This window comes from Lates calcarifer, linkage group LG6 (genome assembly GCF_001640805.2).
Source record: "Lates calcarifer isolate ASB-BC8 linkage group LG6, TLL_Latcal_v3, whole genome shotgun sequence".
Taxonomy (NCBI): domain Eukaryota; kingdom Metazoa; phylum Chordata; class Actinopteri; family Centropomidae; genus Lates; species Lates calcarifer.
The window spans coordinates 21270726-21291839 of record NC_066838.1 but is presented as its reverse complement, the minus strand read 5'-3'; the positions used below and the strand labels follow the sequence as shown (position 1 = coordinate 21291839).

Below are 21114 nucleotides of genomic sequence, written 5' to 3'. Positions count from 1 at the left end.
CGCTATATAGCTAACGTTAGCATCAACGTCTTTTCAACATGATAAAATGTTATATGTAGCTAGTATACATACTAGTAGCTAGTATGTTTATGTAACTAACTGTTTCCTTTGGCTATTTTGTAACGTTAAAGTTCTACAGTCCTAACGGCTCTTCTTCGGTGCTACAAAGATATTGTACAACGTCAAGATCATTGACTTTCCCACAAAATTCACCGGCGTCATTGTTTGTGGCATAGCGGGTGGAGTGAATGATCTTGACGTCACTTCAAACTCTTTGCTCAACACGACGGTTCTTCGACTGTGTCAACAAACCGGACAGGGAGCTTAATCCTCTCAAGCGTGATACAGGTAACAAGAAAACGTTACTAACTGACTGTTTGTAGGTCACTGTCATTCATCTCCAGACGCCATCTGACCGACAGGTCCTGTGTGGTCACGCTATATTAAACAACTATTGTCAATCGTGATGCTAGCTAGTTAATCTCCCTTGAGTGAATTATTTTGCTCACTAGCTTGCTAGCTTAATTAATGTCGCTAGCTAGCTAACATTAATTCCATCCAATGGCAGATTGATAAACTTCAAACGAAAGTTGAAATGCTCTTTTTCCAGTTCAGTTTGTTTTTGTGTTATTTTTATTTTCACAGTGTGATTATGCCATGTAACATGTACATGGAGGCTAAATATCGATTGAGCCTGTGATTACTTTCTTCACCGATACAGATGAAATTGAAAAGACTGCCATGGTTTTACAGTTAATGTATTCCCATTTTTCTCACCCCCATTTTGCCCTTCATCATTTTATTATTTTTGGGATACTGTGATTGTGATGCACACCAATGATTGTTGCCTCATATATTTTGTTTTTCTAAGTCAGGTAGTGCTTTAAACAATGTTGTGTCTGTAGACAGGGCTCCCACAGTCACCCTCAGTTATCAGAGAGGCAAGCCCATGTCCGACGCATCACATCTACAAGAGGAGAAGATGAAGTTCAGAGAAGATCTACAAAGACACACAGATGGTGCAGAGGCCTTGCTGGATCTTCATGAGTCAGCCAAGAACCCAGAGCCAGAGGACATCACTAAGATGATACATGATTGACAAGGTAAATGAATTGTATTAGTAGTGTAGCCACTAGCCAGTATCTTAGATTATAGATGGATAAGGCAGACATGATTCTGACAGCAAGTAATGTATGTTGACTTTGAATTAGGCTTATGCAGTCAGTTCTCAGCAGTGGTGGAAAAGTATTCAGTTCACCTAAGTACTACCAAAACAGTGATGTAGAAATACTTCATTACAAGTAGTAGTCCTGCATGAAAAATCCTACCTCAGTAAAATTCCAGCTAAAACCAACAACCATCCTAAGCTTGCCTATGCTGGGTTTTTTTTAGCAGGGCTCCAAAGGGAAAAAAGAAATGCAAAGAAAAAACAATAACAGTAATGTTACAATGTGGTCTACATTTTATGTGGTTTATGCAGCCAACTGTGTAGTCACTGCACAAAACAGAGGAATTAGGCCTCCGACTGCAGATGAAGTTTGGAAGCCATTTTTTTACGTTGTCAGTTTCTTGCATTTTCCTCCCGATCAACAACTTTTGGTACTTGATAAAAGCTTACCTGTGATAGTGCTTCACGTGTAAAGAATCACTTCTTGTCCTCCATTGGCATTTCACAGACATTGTACCCAAACAAACTATTGACTTGGATTCTGTCCAGTCACAAACAAGAAGTGTCGTCCCACCCTTTCCATAATCTTAAATGTTTTTGTGTTTTGTGAGATGTCATTGGGCTCTGACCTTGAGGGCCACTGTAGATTTTGCTGTAAAAGATATTATTTAAGAAACCGCTTGTACTGCTCAGTGTTTCTGCTGTTTCTTGTGATGAAATAGCTCCAGTTGAACAAGCCAACTGCCCATTAGAGTGATGTCACACTGGGTAAGAAAGAAAGAGTAAGAAAATAAACCCTTCAGCTGCTGTTTTGTAATATGTCAACACTCCAAGAACCTTTTTTGAAATAATTTCTTAACACGGCTCTCAGTGGTGTAGATCATTGCTTAAAATGGCGTTAATTATTCCAAAGTGTGCGTCTGTTGCAGAATTCACACTGATTATCCTCCTCAGGTCAGTTTTAAGTCTGCTTAAATTTTTAATACATTCTATGCTCAAGTTATGTGACCATCACACAAATTAATCACTCCCGCCCCTTTCCCTGCAGAAGTCTATGAAATAAAACTGTGCAGAGACAATTATGGGTTTGAGGTTGTGGATTCAATACAAGGCACAGTGGGTTGATTCAGCAGGAAAAGACTGAAGCAGTTTATGTAACTCAGATATCAACCAATCACGAATGTAATCACAAATAGTCTGTGACATCTCATTATGTAGCATCTGTGGAGGTTTCCTCAGAATTGTCAGCTTCCAAACACTGATCTCAGCTTACAATGGCTAGCATACACTGTACTCTAGTATGACACTATGACTTCAGTGCAATGCATGACCTTTGGCTTCTCTCTGCAGCTCATGTTGCCGTCTGTGTATTTCCACTTCAAGCAAAGCTGAACGCGCTCCAGAATCGGAGGCGCTAAAGGCTCTGATGTTATTTTAGTGGTGTGTCAGTCTCTCCAAAAATTTTCTGCTCTGCACTGCAGTGTCATTACCGTGCGTGGAAACTGTTGTGCCTTTGCAGAACAGATGAAAAGAAAAACAAATAAACAAAGACACACAGTGGTACAGGGTGTAAGACCATGTTTAATGGCAATACACTGCAAAAAACTTTCATCACTTCAAACATGTCATACAGTGCCTCAGTCTGTCTGTGAGGTTGTCAAAATTGTGCTATAAAATTTTATATTATGCAGCAACAACAGTTGCGAGAATCAACAGGAAGGATTATCAAATGAAATATGCAATAATGAGGAGGCTGTTCTCTAATGATTAGATATAAGATATCATTTTCACATGTCACACTGGACAATTTTCCACTTGTTTTGTCTCTCGGGCAGCATCACTTTCAATCTGATGTTTACTAAAGGTCATCAGGTTTTTGTTTGTTAAGCATTAAGGCAAAATACTCTAGGTTTTGCTTTTGCATTTTGTAAACAAAATTCCATTTATAAGTCTCTTCAGTGTCCAGCTGTGGTAATGTTTTTTTGTTTTTGTCCTTCATTAAAGACATAATAACAAATGGAATTCTCAAAAGTTAAATTCATGGCAGTGTGGCTAGACAACAACCTTAACTACACACTGACAACAACAATCACAAAAAAAAAAAAAAAAAAAACACAAGTGCATTATAGTGCTGATTGAATAAATCAGAATATAACACCACATACACACATCTCCACATGACACAAAAAAAGTAATTACAGAACACTGTGATAATATACTGCAATTTTATATCAGAGTGATCACAACGATGTTGTAAAGATGGGGTAATAACTTTTCTATTACTCTACACTTTGACAGACTGCATGAAAATATCACCAATATTTTTATAATAACTGTCTCCAAGATATGGACTTGGACATGAAGATACTCATACATTGTACCCAGTATGTCTTTCTTTTGATGAAAATATATATTAATCTAAAAACTCACACAGTGATACACAACTTGAACTTGATGGCTTCTTTTGGAATCATGAAAAGGCACTTAACTTGAGGACGATTTAGAGGGAACTTTTGTGGCATAATCACAAATGGTGCAAGACCAGAAGCAGTCCAATGAAGAAAAGGGCACTGGGTTCCTGCATCACTATCGAGAGGGAGACAACTCCGCTCAGAAAGATGACGGATGGCATCAGATTCCGGTTTACATCATGCTCAGACTGGGGCTCAGAAGCTTCTGACAATGTGTTTGATAGATTCTCTAATAATGTGTCAGGGGAAATCTGGGAAGCATCTTCCTTCTCTTCCCAGGCCGAGACAGACTGAGAAGCTGAGAAGTTTTGGCTCGCCTCAGTGACACCTGTACTCACTGAGGCATTCTCTGTGAGTTCAGGTGATGGTGGAGCTTCACCTTCTGCTCCCAGAGATGCTAGACTCTCTGCCACAGGAGACAGGAGCGTGGGCGTACTGCCTTCACATTGTGCTGCTGCAGACCCGGTGAAACCTTCTGATAATCCTGCAACAAGTTCACTCGATCCCAGTGCAACCTCTCGCTCAAAGCCCTGAGTCACGCTGGGAGCAGAGACGCACACGGCAGACAGTTCAAGACAAGGACGACCAGCTCGGTTTTCTGTTGATTTGTCCTCTTCTGTTGGCTGCAGATTTGTCTCTGTGGTAGGAAGATGCATGCAAGAGGCCTCTGAAGGAGGGATTTCCTCTCCGCCAGCCTGGGAACTGTCTGATCTCAGCCTCGACTCTTGATGTAGAGAAGGCAGCAGTGCAGAGGGACTACTGTCTGTGGGCTTCTCTGACGTTTGGTTTCCTAATTCACAGTGGAGTCTGGGTAAAGGCTGTGACTTATTTGGCTGGACTGATTCGCTGGCACAGAGTACAAAGGATGAATTAGTTTGAAGCGTGGTTTCGGAAGACGTACAAGGGAATCGTTCACCTGGGGATACAATGTGAGCGGACAGTGTGCCATCAGCAGATGGAAACTCTTGGTTGGGTGGGACCGAGGGACCAGATGGGTGAACTGCAATCTGTTAAAGTAAAACATCGAGACAACAGTGACAGCTAGGAGAATAGAAAGACAAAGGGAAAAGATTTGTACATTATCGTCTCACACAGAGAGAAGAAAAGCATTTTACTGCATACTAATGCTTTTCTGTGAAATGGATCCCATGCTGACATTGTAATTGTGGGGAAATGCAAACAAGGGCATTATGATGGGATTGACTGACATATTTTTTTTTTCAAATTGTTGACCAAAACATAAAACATAATGCCCTCTCCTGTCATGAGCATAAAACGATGGAGATATTTCAAAGATACTTTTAAGTGGAGCAGAAGGGTATCAAACAGAGAAAAAGAAATTAGATTTTCATAGTTATTTTCTCTTCAAGTTTACCCAATGAACATATATTCACATAATGTACCAGGGGGTGAATGTTTTTCCTTTTAACACCAGGCACTGGAACAAATATCAACCAAAAGAGTTTTGAGGCTGTTGTGACAAACATCCAAGGACATATCAAGATAAAATCACAACAATATAAAACCCAAAAGTCAGATAACAAAAACAGCATCCAGACAAGCAAGAGCAAGACACGTAAAACACAAATGACAGAAGGACTCATAAGTGTTAATGTAAAAAATACCTGGACACAGATGAATATGTTAAGACTTTAACATCATGTTCCATGTTAATGCCAGCTGTGACCTGGTATCATTTTTGAAGGCAAATTAACACAGAATCACGACAATTCTGGGAGTGAGATATTTTTATGTTTAAAGTTATACCTACATCTAGAATTTTGTATTCTGTTTCTGAGAAATCTGTTTTTAGTTTTATTCAAGAGAGCACTTTGTGTCAATCTCAGAGAAATATCTATTAATATATGACTTGAAAGCACCACAGAATGAGTAAAAAGCTCAAGGAAAAACCGACCTTTTCCACACAACTAAGCACTCAGTGAGAGAACCATTAAAATGGTGGATGCTGGCAATTATGCCGACGAAATTTAACTTGAAAGAGATTATACAAAACTTGGAGGATTAGTTTGTCAGGAATGATGATGTTTGAATGTTTAACCCCTAAAAACCCTTGGATTGGATTCTTAAAATATACTGAATGACGTTTGGAGCAGGGAAAAATTTAACAAGCGGTGGGAGCTGATGTTCATACAGTAGTTGACTGGTTCACACTTTAAGTGTAATGCTCCACTCAAGGAAAACAGCATGCATGTGGATACTGATGTAAAACAAACAAACAGATGACCTGGATCAGTGAGACATGGATACTAGATCACGTCGTCATGGTACTCTGTTGGGAGGTAGAACGTCCTAATACTTTTTCTTCTGGGCTGTCTGAGGTAGTTTACTCATTATTATGCAGATCAACAGTAACTCTCTCCTGCTTCTGAAATACAAATTTCTTCCAGTCTGATATGTTTTTATGTATGGAATAGCTCCAAAATCAACTTTGCCTTGCCAAAATGCTAATGCGAGCCCCCCTGGTAATCCTGGTTTTAAGCAGCTCAACATTTCTCTCCTCCACCATTTTATTGTAAAAAGAAAAAATAATAGGAAGATGCCTACACTTTATCTTGCATTACTGTGAAAATTTGACTTCAGAGTAGTATCAATTTCCTCATCCAACTCTCAGCAAGAAAGCAAATACGGCTGTTTCCTGAAATATTGAACTGTTCCTTTAATATTGCTGCAGGGTCACAATGGTCAAACTGTGTTTCTCTTCAAAGATTACCCACTGTCCTTGCAACAACATATATATAAATACACAGACAACAGCACAACGATAATGGATTTAAGTACCATATTCACAAGTAATGTAAACATACAAGATATTATGATTATACATGTTATGATTGAATATTAGTGTTCGAAAGACTTACGTAAGGTGGGGATAACTTATGGTGCAAAAACATGAACAGCATGCATCATGATGTGAATACGATTAGACGCCGACGAGGAGAATAGCATACAGTACTCGTGCTACAGCGGTGAGAAGCGAGACATTACCTAAGTTGTTGCTGAAGCTTCAATGAGCTGTGAACAACATAAACAACCAAGCCAATGATGGTAAGCTTTTAAAAGTTGAATAGAAATGTTTGTTATGTTTTATTAGACACGTGACTCGCATAAAGGGATAAAGCACTTAGCCTGCTTACCTGTTAAATGGGAAATGTGTCAACAACTGCATGCTAATCAAGATAATTTGAAGATAATCAAAGAGGTAATTTTCTAAATGTGTGTGTGCTCTGTTGGCTACAGTAGCCCTTTCCAGTAATAATGGACTATTTTAACTTTTGCAGGTCATAGAAGATTCATGAGATAGAAGAACCCCAGTGAACCCTCCTGTTAGTTAACATTTTATTCCATTAAAAGCAGTTCCTTTCTTTCCAGTTCTTCTCATTTCACCCTTACCTCTATGTCAATCTCCGGCTGCACAATGACAGGGCAGACAGCTGTAGGTCTGACAAGTCCTGACTTGGAGGTCCCTGCTTCTTTTGCTGATGTAAAACAGATAAATATACAGTGAGATTAGTATGAATAGAGAGAAAGCAATGACCTTATACGACAAAACACCAATTACCAACAGTAGAAAAATAATTAAAGGCGCTCTCCACTAATTTCCCATAAGAAATGTGGTTTACTCAGTGTGAAAATGTTGTAAATGTTTTTCTGTGGCTCTGTAGGGAGGTCTGACACATCTGAGAAATAACCCTGACTATGCCATTATGGTTATCTTGGTTTGGGCTTGGGACTGGGATGAGCCTGGTTTACAAACTGGGTGTTTACAGGATAATGATATGCTATTGAGGTGCACTGTGGGAAATATTGGATTTACCATTTTAGGAGCCTGACCCACACTAAGAACTGAAAGTCAGGATATCTCTGTGTCTGCTGCACCAACTTTAACCATTCTTTATACCTCTGCCGAGCATGTTATGTTTTCACTCGCATTTGTTTGTTTGTTTGTTTGTTTGTCTGTCTGTTTAGTTGTAAGCAGGATTATGCAAAAAGCACTGAAACAATTTGCACCAAATGTGGCAGAGGGATGGAGAATAGGCCAGGAGAAAACCCATTAAAGTTTGGTGTGGATCCAGTTAAAGGGGCAGATGAGAAATGACAGATGACAGATGACAGCTAGACAGACATGTGTAGGATTGTTTGGCCTTGGTGAAGGTATGTGCTCTACTCAGTGTCATTCTAGTTTAAATCTGTCTCTTCTGAGTCCCCAGAACTGAATGGAAGAGTGGTACTTAATTACTGGGGTAAACCTTTAAGCAAATTAATTCTATGCAATACTAGCGCATATAATTCTGAATTATATAAATCTTAAAATATTCCTGTTTTTTTAGATGGTGAGACCGTATGTTGAAAAAGATTTTGTATGACTGTATCCATACTGTACCTTCTTCCTTTTCTTGCTCATCCTCTGAATCTAAATCATCATTCATACTGAAAGAAAGGAGAGACATTTGGGTAATCATACAATATAAAAACAAAACAAAAATATTCAATATTACACTCTTTAAAACACAACGAAATGTCTCTATGAGTTTATACTTTTGAATACAACTATGCAACTGAAACCTCAGAGGTCAGAGATATGAACATTGTAATGATGATGCAATAGCTGAGGCCTAATAATGCACAGTGAAAATACGCAATTGATAGAGTGGTCTGTATACAATGTCGACCATGGGGAGATGCACTAAGTGAGATCTATTAAAGAAAGCTCAACTATGGATTTAGAGCCACATCTCTTCTGTTTTGTGCAATAGATGCAGCATGTTAATCAGTTAACAAATGCAGTGGTCATGTCTGAAAATAAATGATGCCATTTTGGGTCCCAAGATGGACTGTTCATGTATAAAGAAGGCAAATATAACGTGGCAGAAGAAGATAGTAATACTCCATCATTAACACCTGTTCTGGATAATTAGCCATATTATTTGCTGATGCAGTTCAGCTGTTAATGGGCTGAATTTGCCATTTTAATCAAACATGGTGAGACATCTTTTTGTACTATGTTGTACATTTTGTACAGTTCTGTTTCGGAACCGCTCCACCGGCTGAACAGAAGCACTTTAAAGCCAAAAGCCTCAGTGATGAACCATCTCATTAGACTGTTTGTTAAAATAGCTGGCGAGGGCGGAAATTACTGAGTGAGATATTGCTGACTGAGAGTAAGGGTCACTGTAAAGAGCAGGCACAGTAGAAGTCATATTTTTTATATCAAAGTTGATGTATCAAATGTAATTGTAATAATTACTGGATGACACGCTAGATTAATTCAGCTAAATAGCTTTCTTTGGGTATGCCCAATCACATATGATAGGTGTTTTCATATGTGGCTAGATCAGATCCTAAATACTGATATGAACTGTTTGGAGAGCTGATTAATCTTAAAATCATATTCAAAATAATGGAGCAGAGATGTTTTCTGTAAGAGGGCACTTCTGTCGAAAGAAGGGGGAGATAACATTGCCAAGAGTCCTGCAAAGGATGCCAACATTAAATAAAGGTCAAGAAGTGTGACGAGCATGTGACAGGAGCTACACAAATAGAGGGGGAATAACCTGACAGGCTGTTCATAGTCCCTGTGCTGCTGCTTAATGCACTTCCACTTTTATATCAGAAGGGGCTGATTTAGAATCTGATAGAGATCTGACAAAGATCTTTGCATTATACATGTCTGGTGATGTGAAGTCATTATTTGCTAAGCTCTGCACAGTTTTCAAACACAGTATCCTCAACAATAATTAGAAAAGAAAGAGAAATTATTTGTAAAATTTGGGAAGAATCAACTCAGACAGAAGCAGACATGACGCTTTTCTTTATGCATTTGAAGGTTATATTTGAGATGTCAGGGTGCATGGGTGCTGACTAGATTCCTGGTCTGACATGTTGCAGAAAAATAGGGTTTGTTGTGATTGTGTTGTGAGGTGTGTGGATAGCTCTATGTACAGACTGATTGAGATTCAGTTAACATAACAAATTCTGTTCGCCTTACTCAGTCCTTATCTGGAAATGTGGCCTCGTCTGGCCCCAGTCACGTTGCAAAACTCTCGACTGACTCAGCTGCAAGTTGATGCAAAAAAAGATTAAGACTGAGGCAAAACTCTGCAACCTCATTTCAGTCGGTGATGAAGGCAGGTGCCATCAAAACAAAAGTTACTCCTACTTTGATCTCAGTATTCACTATCAGCTACAGTGCATATAAATGTGTGATATCTATATTTGCCCGAGGTGGATACGCTTCAGTTAAATATAAACTAAACCAGCAGTAGGATTACATCAAAGCAGAAAGAGAAGCTACTGTTTGTAATTCATATTAACATACAGCGAGTAATGCATTCTGGTGTCTAGACTTGTTTCATCCAGTAGTAACCTTTCCTCCCACTGGCTGCCTTGTTAATGTGTTAAAATCCAATTATCAGTTAACTTCAAAGCACCTAATGAAATCTATGACGGTTGCTGTGGTGGGGGTGCCGCCACAGTTTCTGTTCCCCAAAGTCCTCCTTTTCAGTCAGTGACTCATCCATCCCTAACAACCCATCTGTCCCCATCCTGCTTCCTCGCAGCTACACTGAGGAAAACCTACATGACAGCTACATCAGTTTATACCTTGTTTGCTCCTTTTATGGGTCCTTATAAGCTTGGGGAGGGAGGGGACCTTTGCTGGTGTCTCCGGTCTCTGTGCACTGTGAGATTCACCACGCACTTTTATGCTGATGTAACAATACATCATACTTGACTTAAAGGGGGTAAAAAGGGGAGCGCAATGACTTGTGTGCCAGCCACTTGACTACACAAGGGAAAGAGGCCAATTTGTTCCATTGAAATTGCCCTGCTCCCCTATGACTCGGATAGAAAAGGTCAGGGGTACATTTTGGTGCAGAGCTGAAAACGACACCTGCCCTTTGCCTATTTTGATCGTCCTCACACACCACTGGATGATTGGCATTCTGAAGGGGGTGTGTATCCTCTCCCAAAGCTCTTTCTGTGTCTCACTGCAGACACCGAAGACACCAGATTGTGAGGAGTAAAACCAGCCATAAACAAACTTTTATAAACACTTAACTTGGCAGCTTAGATACTGGCCTTGTGCTCCCATTGTGCAACAGCCTGCACAACTGTGTTTTATTAACATCCTGCTTCACTTTAGACTTGAGTTCTTGCTATGCTGAAGGCAGTCTCCAGGCAGGACTTGTGAATAAAGCTCATTTAAGCCACAAAACCTCACAGGGAATTAGTAAGCAAAGGAAGCTCTGCAGCTGTTGCACAAAACCTACTGTTGCCTAGTGCTTTGTGACTTTGTTTACATCTGTCTCTTTGGTTTGATTGCCAGTGTGAACCCTATGCTGAAATAAGGATATTTCTCTTGAGCAATCAGATTTTGTCTTTGATAAGAGAAAGGACAGCTTACAAGGACTTTGAGCAGACTGAGGTTTAACTACCTGTGATTATCAGTGAGCTGCAATCTGTCAGAGGTCAGAGGTCAAAGGAATCTCAGGCAGGCAGCTGCATTTTTATCCCTGACAAATGAAAGCACACATGTGATGGGTGATTTACCTGTAAGCTTTTGGAGGTCTCAGGATACTTCTTAATTGTTGTATGTCTTTGTCTGTTTGAGCTGAATCGTCTTCATAGGACAGGAGCAGAGTTACCACATAATTCATAGTGGAGTTATTAGCCCAGAAATCACCATCAGATGTTTCATAGCGAACGACAAACTCGATGCGAGAACCATGTGTGATGTAAGGTGGTGCGAAGGATAGCTTGAAGGAGAACTGATCAGTGTCCCCATCATGAGATCCATGGACATACTCTGCTGGGTGATCAAAGTAAGTAGCCCAGTTGTCCATGGTCGATCTGATATAAACTGCTTTATGGAAGGAGATGTTCAGGACTCGTATTAAACCACTGAAGGCAAGTGGCTCATTCTCTACTGGAGACATCTGCTCAACCTCCACTTTGTTCTTGTGCACAGCCTGCAGCAGGGCACTGACGGCAGGTGCGTGAAACTCTGGCTGCACCTTATAGGTCGGCACTCGCTCGGGCTTACGGTACTTTGCCTCCTCTTCTTCCCACCTTGCGCTGTCCTCTTCCTCGTCCGAATCAAACGCGACAAATTCCTTCACATCCACCAGATCCCCACCTGTTGTATCAGCAAATGACACTCTCTTTCCGGCAGACAGCGCCAAGTGGATCCGCATATACTCAGCAGTCTCGTCGTAGATGGACGCGCCTCGCTTTCGGGGAACCGGGGAGCATCTTGGGATGAGGTGGACGTCCTCGGTGTCATCATCTTCATCATCATCATCATCATTGTTATCCGCGTCGCACATGGGGGACCTGCTCTCTGCCTGCTCGGCTGATCTGCCCGATTTAATCGTGGTGAAAAGCCCCTCTTGACTCGGTATGGATAAAAAAGACATTTTTGCAGAAGTGCACACTCAGAGAAGCTGCGCGCTGAGAGTACATATGGCGTCTCCAAAAATAAAATAAAATAATTTAAAAAAAAACCCCAACACACACACACTACCAAATACTCATGGTTTGCGCAGCAGCGGCCAGTGTAGATCCAGCGCTGTCCCTGCGTTACGCACACAGCCTCCTCAGTCAGCGTGCGGCGTTAAATGTCACCCATGGAAAACTTGCCTTTACTGCCAGCCCTTGTGATAGTGTATCCCCCTGGTTTACATGACTTTATGCATCGCACTTTGGCTGCTGTCGCGGAAGGAGCAGCCTCTAATTTTAGCACTGACCTACCGGGATCTCCATGCCCCAAATTTGTCTAAGTTAAGTTGGTATAATCCTGCGACTCCCCTCCTGGTTCCGTTTGGTTCGGGCTGACTGAACGCCCGCAACTGAAATGGGATGTGAAAGCGACGTCATATCGACCAGGTTTAGTCAGGCTTGACACATTTTTAAACCCACGTCTAGATGTTATCGATATATATTTCAACCTCTGCAGAGATCATGAGGTGGAAATATTTCAGGATGGCGCATTTCCTCATCATCGTGGAAAATGCAGACAGTCCTTTATTTAATTGCTATTGTATATTAAACCTAAATTATGCACAGGCAAAAAAAACAACAAAAAAAAAAAAAAAAACAAAAACAAAAAACAAACAAACCAGTTTTACCTATAGCCCATCTACCTCTGTATGTGTTTGTTAATTTATCTGAGCTCCAACAACAATATAAGTAATCTTGACATGAAACAAAGATAAATTATATAAGGCTTTTTTTTCTTTAACCAGAGGTGTTTTTCATGCATAAGACGTTTCAGCTCTCATCCAAAAGGATTCTTCAGTTCTGGCTGACATGGTGAGGAGTATTTCACCCTGTGGGGTCGTTATCAAGGTCATGATCTCCCTTGGTTCGTTAGTGCTCCAGGCTGTTGTCGTTAGAGTCGCCTGAAGCCAAGTGTGAACAGTTGCTGAATCTCCTGAGAGGGGATGACATGATTACACTGTAGATTGGGGATTAGTAGCAGACTGTTGATGGAGGGTTTCTCCTTCATACCTCTTTCAAACCACCTGTCCTCCTCATCTAAAATATGTATATTGTTGTCCAAGAAGGAGGTGTCCCTTTTCTTTCAGGTGGTGGGTTATCTTGACCTGAGGAGTTGGCCCTCCTGTATCGAGCCATGCATTTGTTTAATGCTGTTGAATTTTATCAGTATGTAGTCTAAGTCTGTCCATTCCTCACTGCATTGGACTGCATACACCATATTGCTTTTCTTCTGTTTGGATGTGTGCTCTTTTAGATGTACCAATTTTTGTCTTAGTGCTGAAATAAGACACAATTGTATTTAATAGTGCTACAAAATTAGTCACTGAAGCACTTGCCTCACTTAGGCCTACTTATGATGTACTGCATGTTAGAGACCGTGCCGTTTCATGTTGTAAAAAAGGGCCGAGAAGGAGAAAACAAGCTGCACACGCTTTTTTTTTTTATTGGGAGGCTATTTATAGCTGTATGCACTCAGATCTTTTCTGGGAATAAAACATTCCTATTTGATGCTCTAAACCAGCACACGGGCCTCTGTTTACGCCCACCGCCTCCACTGAACTCATTCATACGCGCACGAAGTCCTTGTTTACATCTGGCTTGACGTCTGAGGTCTTGATGTGTAACTAATTACAGATTTCTTGCATTTTAATACCGCCTGCTCGACGAGTAACCCCTCAGATAGAGAGTTTAAAATGATGTGGGAGTGGCGTAACCTTCAGTGTGTTTCGATGATATCGGGTAAACATGTAAAAGATACTTTACATTTATTGAGGTTGTGATTTTCTGCTGCACTTGCTGCTGCGCAGTTAAACCGCTGCTACAGAAAGATTACCGTGTAAACACACCCTTGTAAATGATTGGTCGAGAGGTTTTAGCGCGGCGTGCCGTAGCCAATCAGAAGATTGTTTTCCTGTCACGTCGGTGCACGAATAGTAAGCTAACGGATAATGCAAACATAAACTAAAATAAACAACGCGGATTGTCGCTAAAGGTGGTATAGCACGGGAAGGTTTGACTAAGTGGACCGTCTCTGTCTTGTTGGACTATTATTCGTGAAAATGTGATGCAGCCATCACTGCGAGGACACACGAATTGGGTAACGTGAGCTAACTACCGTTAGCAGTAGCCTGCTAATTTTTAACGTTTCGCAAGGCCGCGGAGAAATAGGAGAGCTGCTTCCTGCTCTGCTTTCACTGAGAATGTAGGTAACACTACGACCCAAGAAACAAAATCACAACGGTTATCTGAGTAGCTAGTTTAGTTGAGTAATCATTTGCATTTACGTTTGTTTAACTTGAGCTTGCGGGCTACCTAGCTTGTTAGCTATTTGGCTAGCTAGCTAGCATGAGTGAACTGACGGACTGCAAACAGTCCGCTGACTCTGCATCGAGGAAACGGTGTCCATCACCCGACCAGGATGAAGGCAGCACGATCCCCAGCAAGTGCTCAAAAGTAAGTGACGCATCAAATGAAGCGGGGGTCACTCCGGAAAGTTGCAAAAACAGTGAAGCTGAGAGTAAAGAAGCAAATGGAAGCGAGGGCCAGTCAAAAGATAGCGTGCAAGAACCAGCTGCCGTGCAAACGGATCAGAGTTCAAATAGCACGGGTGGCACCAGTACACTGCCTGTCAACAACTCCAGCACTGACGCTCACGATGCCAGCAACACCGAAAAACCACAGTCCTCTGGTGCACAGGAATTTGCTGACGCAAAGGAAGCTGCACAGAAGACAGCAGGAACTGAGCAGCGTCCCTCAGCTCCTCTGGACCAGTCCGACTCAGCAGCCATAGCAGCTGCTGAAGCACTTGCCAGTCTCACTGGAGGAGACGGGGAAGACAGTCAAGAGACTCCTTGCTCATCTGAAAAGGCTAAACAGATGAAACAGGGGAGCAAATTCAAACAGCGTGGGGGCCAGCAGTCCTCAAGAGCGGGCTCTAAAACGCAGGCAGCTGCAGCAGACAGCTCCACATCTGTGCACAGTACTGATAGAGAAGATGCAGATGATGTGCCCGAAGCAGATGAAGGTGATGAATCCATATCTGGGTCTTCATCTACGCCAAGCTCATCTTTTCCATCAGACAATGAGGACAATGATGATGGGGAGTGTGCCATTGTGTCAGTTAAGATGGCCCCTGAGATGAGACAGTCAGTGGCTCTCCTAGCGCAGGTACAGATGAGACTGGAAGCCCTTGAGAAGAAAAGTGCCCGGCTTCACCAGCGGCTGGAGCTGAAGATTAGTCGTCAGCGGCGCCCACATCTGGATCAGCGCAGCTCCATTACAAAGACAATCCCTGGCTTCTGGGTGACAGCTGTATCCTTTAAGTGAAACGTTTCCCTATGTCTCCATTCCTGCTTTGTGAATATGTAAAATGAACATATGTTGAGTTTTATTTAACTCAGATGTGCCAGCTGTTGAACCATCCCCATCTCTCAGCTCACATTGACGAGACTGATGAAGATGCTCTTAGCTACATGACTGATCTTGAGGTAGGAGGTGTTGGTGCTTTGTTCTTACAGAGTCTGGCTATTGTATATGCCTCAGCAAAATTTAGACTTTTCCTCATGTCTTTCTCAGATTGAGTCTTTCAAGAACAATAAACTGGGCTACAGGATCCGCTTCCACTTCAGACGGAACCCATATTTCCAGAACAACATCATCATGAAAGAACTGCACCTCGGGATGGGAGGTAAACAAAAGCAGGGTGGTGATTGAGTCAAGATGTATGTAGTTGTCATTCTTGATGAATGCATAATGTTATGAGAGGTTGGCTTTGCAGGTTGGCACATGTTGTGTATACAAAGGATAATCTGAATTCTGTACCAAAACCACAATAATCATTTGCCATATACATTTTGTTTTTCATTTGGAACAAGAAAACAGCAAGTCCATCTCATTAAATTCTAATCAGAGGACATTCAGTCGTATTTTGGGAGTAAAAAAAAAGAGAAATAACAACACATTTTGTGGAACAGCTACTAAAGAATGCTGAGAGTGAAGAATAGATGGCCACAAAACAAAGTTATTAACTTCACGCCCACGGTCTTCAGACAATGCAGCTGTACAGGAAAAGAAAATATTGTGAGAAGACTTTAGCATTTCCATACAACATCACTAACTATGATCTCAAAAACAAACAGAAGAGTTAACACATCTGACACAGCTAAGATAAGAATTAGTATTATAATATTTCATATATTTAGTGTAACACAGCCTTTTCATTGCATTACAAATGTACAGGGTTTCTAGTTTTCAGGGCAGGGGTTGTTTACAGTTAGCTGTGATCAGGTTTTTCATCTGTCAAACTGACTGTGTGAGCTCTGACAGTACTTCTGAAGATGGGTTTTGATTGTATTGTGAGAATAAAATCAACATCATGCCCACTGATTTCTGGGTCAGTTTCTAATGCTTTTGTTTTCAGGGTCTCCAATGTCTTTCTCCAACCCCATTCTGTGGCATCGCGGACAAAACCTGACGGCCCACAGCGAACCCAGGAAGTCGTCACGTGGGGTCTACCAGACCTTTTTCAGCTGGTTCAGTGACCATAGCAACCCAGGACAAGATGATGTAGCACAGGTATAGATGACTGTGCCCTCATGCTAACACTGGTTCATCATTACAGCACACAGACATCAACAGGTTAACCCTACCATGTTTAGAGTTTTGATTCATCAACTGGTGACCAGCCATTTTTAATGGTGCACTGCACAGCATGTATTCAGACCTGCCAACCTGCATCCTTTTTTTAGTGTTACTGTGATATCTTTGTAACATTTTCTCCCACTTGACAACCATTAATTGCACTCGATATGTGTGCTGGAAGAGGCTCAAAGTCTGAATGGTTTCACAAAATGTAATCTTTTAATTTATTCAACTTTCCTGCCAGTTTGTGATAAACCAAAATGAGTCAGGAATATGCGCAGATTGAGATTTTACCATCACAAATACCAGATCATTTTTGGAGGCATTATAGGAATTATGACACTTGTAACATGCACATGTGCCATATGATACTTAAACCTTTGTCTCAAGTTGGCAGAACTGTAGTACAGTTCACAAACAGAACTGTTTGTTGTATATTAAAAACACTTCAAGAGAGCACATGCGTCCAAACCTGTAGAATTAATGATCTTTGTTCTGATGTTTAGATACTTAAAGATGACCTGTACAGAGATCCTCTGAGATACTACCTCACTCCACTCTGGGAACCGAGGGAGAACGGCAGGTATGACCAACACACACACATAGCTGTGTACATAAGGTGTGGTAAGTGGACAAACCACTTATTAAGCTATAAATTCTAGAAACATTCTCAGCCCCAGGGTGTTGAAATTATGGTTCATGTGTAAACTTTAACAGTTTCCTGATATTCCCCCCCCCCCTGGTAAAACCAGGTGGGATGCATACCAGAACTATGAGTGTTTAATGTATGTGTGTATTTACATTTTCTCTCCAGTAGTGGCACCGCAGCCAGAGCGGCTGACAACGGTAATGGAGACGACTGTGTGGTAATCTCAGACTCAGATGACGAGCCTGGTGAGGAGACTGCTGAGGCTGAGCAAGGCCACAGCAGGGAGGAGGAAGAGGAGGAAGACGAGGAGGAGGAGGAGGAGGAGGAAGAAGAAGAAGAGGAGGAGGAGGAGGACAGGGGGCCTAGCGCAGGTCAGTACTACAGTAGAACAACAGAAAATTGATGTCAGCAGATAGCTGTTGTAAAATGATCCTGTATGAAATCCCCAGTGTTTGCTGTTGCTCATGTTGTGAATGAGAGGCTACGGGGCTTGTTAGCATCAAGATGTGTTGTAGCTGAAATATAAATGTTTGAGTAATGCAGGCAAAACTGAATAGACAGGAAATATGTCCTCCTCAGATGAGAGCCCAGAGGAGGAGGATGATGGTGGAGAAATTGTGATCGACGGTAAGACACCATTCTTAACACCAGTGTTGGAAATTCACCACTATCACAATCAATCAGTGGGAGGGCTGGGGAACCTAAGGGGTCACAGTTCATCTTGTTTTTTATATTTTCTACTTTTTGATTATGCATTTTTTATTATCTTACAGTCTGACTGAAGAATGTTTGGAGTAATTGAAACCACACCTTGAAAATTATATAATATATAATCACTTTTGTCCTGTAGGCTCTGATGACAGTGACCAGGAGGAGGAGGAGGCCTAAGAAGTGCAGAGGAGGAGGCGGTATATGTTGCAGAAGGCGAGTCATCGAGGGACCAGAGACCAGGAGGATGGAGAGGATGCTGAGGGCGACAGAGTGTCAGAGCAAACATTGAATCCTTCTTCCTGATCTTAGTCATTTTTATGCACAAAATATCAGTTTATGTTTTTTTTTTATACCTAAAATACATAGAAGCATTTTAAATCAGGGTTCACTGTAATAATAAAGCCAAGGCAGCATGTTTCCCCTCTATTTTATACAGTCGGTACTGTGTAATCTGATGTACTCTAATTCACATTTTTTGCAAAAATGTTTTTCTACAACAGCTTCATACAAGTAGTGGTTCTTCTGTTTAATGAAGAACATCATTAAACAGCCTACTCACACGCACACAAACACATGTAGGTTAGATTTGATCGCCACTACTTACTGGCATTAAATTTTGCATTGCAGATTCTTCAAATTAATAACACTGAAACCTTCTGAGGCATTATTAGTGATCATTTCAAGACAAAGTTTTGGCTTTTTTTTTTTTAAATGAATAATTGACGTGATGAATCAAACATGTCAAAGGATGAATTTGATAATGACAACAGTACATTTCAGATGCACTGAGTACTGAACCAAAATTTGTTCTCAGGGATGATCATGGTGGTAGTTTTATGGAAAGAACTTTACTGATTCTCAGACATTTACACTCTCTGGTTATTGTCGGCTGTGTATAAGGAAACGTGTACTCTACTGTAGTAAATAGGAACAAATATTGTTTTAATATAAGACCTGTGTTTTCCCTCCTCTTCTGTATGTTCAGTCTTGTTACACACCAATCTCTGCTCCTGTTAACAGTCTGTAAACCATCTCTGATGTTTAAAATCATGGCGTAATTTGACCAATGTTTCTGTGGTTTCCTATATTTTCGTAACACGCTCCTTTAAGTAGTTAAGTAGTTGAGTTTTGTATTTTTGGTTTGTTTCTTTAGATTGTAACTTAATTTGAATTTGCTTTCTAAAACAAGGTTTGTTTTCATGTTATGTGTTATAGGATTTGTGTTATCTTCTTTTTAAAAAGATGATATTTATTATGTTGATTTTTCTACACGTCCACATTACGGCACGCCCGTGAGCATGAAATGTAAGGCAGGATGATTACATAACTTACGAGGCTGTGTAGGGGGAAATAATTTGCGGTGCACGGTGTCAGTAAATGTCTTATATTCACAGCAACATTATGGGGTGCACTGTAACAGAACTAGTATTTGTATTTGCTTACTTTTCTTAGCAATGAACTTGTAAATAATATTTCAGCATTCTCTTTTGGATAAGACAGTACACATGTTTAATCCATGGATAAATTTATCAAATAATCTGGAGTTTTTTCATAAACATGATCAGAAAGTTATATTTTGTGTGCTGTGTTTTATAGAACACTGTAGTTTAAAGATACCTACTTGTTTGTTGCTTTGGTTAATTTTGTTTGCTTGAAGATAAATGTCCACCTTTTGACTCAGACCTAAATAAAATAGGCAGTTGTTTCACCTCGCTGTCTGTTGGTGCTTTTGCATGGACTGCAGCACCCTGCAATAAAAGCAAAACACATTTGTACACTGAACAGCCACAACATTAAAACCTCCTGCCTAATATTGTGCAGGTCCCTGTTGTGCCACTCTGACCTGCTGGGGCTCAGACACTGGACCTCAGGGGGTGTCCTACGGCGTCTGGCACTGAGTCTTTGGCAGCGAATCCTCTGGGTCCCTGTGGGTTGTGGGGTGGAGCCTCCGTGGATCTGGCTTCTTCCGGTGCATCCCACAGATGCTCCATCAGATTGGGGGTTTGTGCTTGGACTGCAACAATGCTCAGGTGGGTGGTGTGTGTCAAAATAATGCTCACGTGAAAGCTAGGACCCAAGGTTTCCCAGCAAAACATTGTATTGTAATGAGTTGATGAATGTTAATCACCTCCACTGTCAGTGGTTTTAATGTGGCTTATTTGTGTATTTATTCTCTGCTAAGTGAACTGGAATTTCTGCAAGAGAACCACAAGATGGCAGTGTAGTTCAGCCTATTCTTACATCATCTGAAGGTGTTAATTTTGATTATGTGTGAAAACAGTGTCATATAGTACTTTGATGCCAGTATTTAAACATTCACATGTGCATAATTGAGAAAAAGTCAAATCTTGCCTTTACTCAGCTGCCTCACATCTTAAAAACTCCTAATAACAAAGCACATGTGTTGACTTAATGACATAATAACCACCTCTGATATGCTTGGCTGCAACATGTTCTTCTTGAAGGGAGGAATCAAACAAACCCCGCTGAGATACAGCTGTTTGTTAATGTATTCCATCTTTGATATGACAGCAGTGTGTGATATCACTGACATTTCGAATGTAGCACTGCAAATAGCCCCGGGCAAGACATTTTTGGACAGGCCCAGACAAAGGAACGGCAGCGGTGTTGCAATGGTACACTTAAACCCTTGATTCCACTTTTAATGCACAGCTATAAATATTCCACTAGCAAAAACCTGTCCTGCTGTACGCCCAGCAGCACCCAGGGTATGCAATCTAGGATGGGCATATACTATTAATACTGATGATGGAAACACATTATACCCCATGAAATGATCCCATGTGAAACCACAGTGTTTGTCTCCTCTTTGAAGCAGCTTTATTCAGCCCACCTCAGAGCGCGATGTTTTTATAACTATGAATTAATAATGGGCTTGGTTCCTACAATATTGATCGTGACAAACTAAGTACAGATTGCTGGGACAACAAAGCTGT

At 41.1% G+C, this 21114-nt stretch overlaps 2 protein-coding genes and 1 long non-coding RNA gene across 6 annotated transcripts; 2 read left to right on the top strand and 1 right to left on the bottom strand.

Annotated features, from left to right (window-relative positions):
- Positions 1-279: 279 nt before the first annotated feature.
- Positions 280-7037, top strand: LOC108882172 (uncharacterized). Its single transcript, XR_001960746.2, has 3 exons — positions 280-348; positions 906-1103; positions 6939-7037. It is a non-coding gene; the product is annotated as an uncharacterized LOC108882172 (long non-coding RNA).
- Positions 2730-12498, bottom strand: si:ch211-167b20.8 (protein phosphatase 1 regulatory subunit 3A). 3 transcript variants are annotated; one of them, XM_018674508.2, is made up of 5 exons: positions 11209-12496; positions 8042-8088; positions 7051-7136; positions 6646-6672; positions 4503-4646 (listed from the first exon to the last, which is right to left on the bottom strand). In XM_018674508.2, the coding sequence occupies exons 1-4, from the start codon at positions 12072-12074 to the stop codon at positions 6646-6648; spliced, it is 1026 nt and encodes a 341-aa protein (XP_018530024.1). In that variant the 5' UTR covers positions 12075-12496; the 3' UTR covers positions 4503-4646. The 3 variants fall into 3 exon arrangements, with proteins under 3 accessions (XP_018530023.1, XP_018530024.1, XP_050927320.1); XM_051071363.1 differs by having other exon boundaries at positions 4544-4680; positions 11209-12498; XM_018674507.2 differs by lacking the exon at positions 6646-6672 and having other exon boundaries at positions 2730-4646; positions 11209-12480.
- Positions 12499-13608: 1110 nt separating this feature from the next.
- tspy (testis specific protein Y-linked) lies at positions 13609-19865 on the top strand. 2 transcript variants are annotated; one of them, XM_051071362.1, is made up of 8 exons: positions 13609-15468; positions 15567-15644; positions 15733-15844; positions 16577-16731; positions 17304-17380; positions 17615-17817; positions 18026-18073; positions 18297-19865. In XM_051071362.1, the coding sequence occupies exons 1-8, from the start codon at positions 14503-14505 to the stop codon at positions 18332-18334; spliced, it is 1677 nt and encodes a 558-aa protein (XP_050927319.1). In that variant the 5' UTR covers positions 13609-14502; the 3' UTR covers positions 18335-19865. The 2 variants fall into 2 exon arrangements, with proteins under 2 accessions (XP_050927319.1, XP_050927318.1); XM_051071361.1 differs by having other exon boundaries at positions 13610-15468; positions 17612-17817.
- The last annotated feature ends 1249 nt before the right edge of the window (positions 19866-21114 follow it).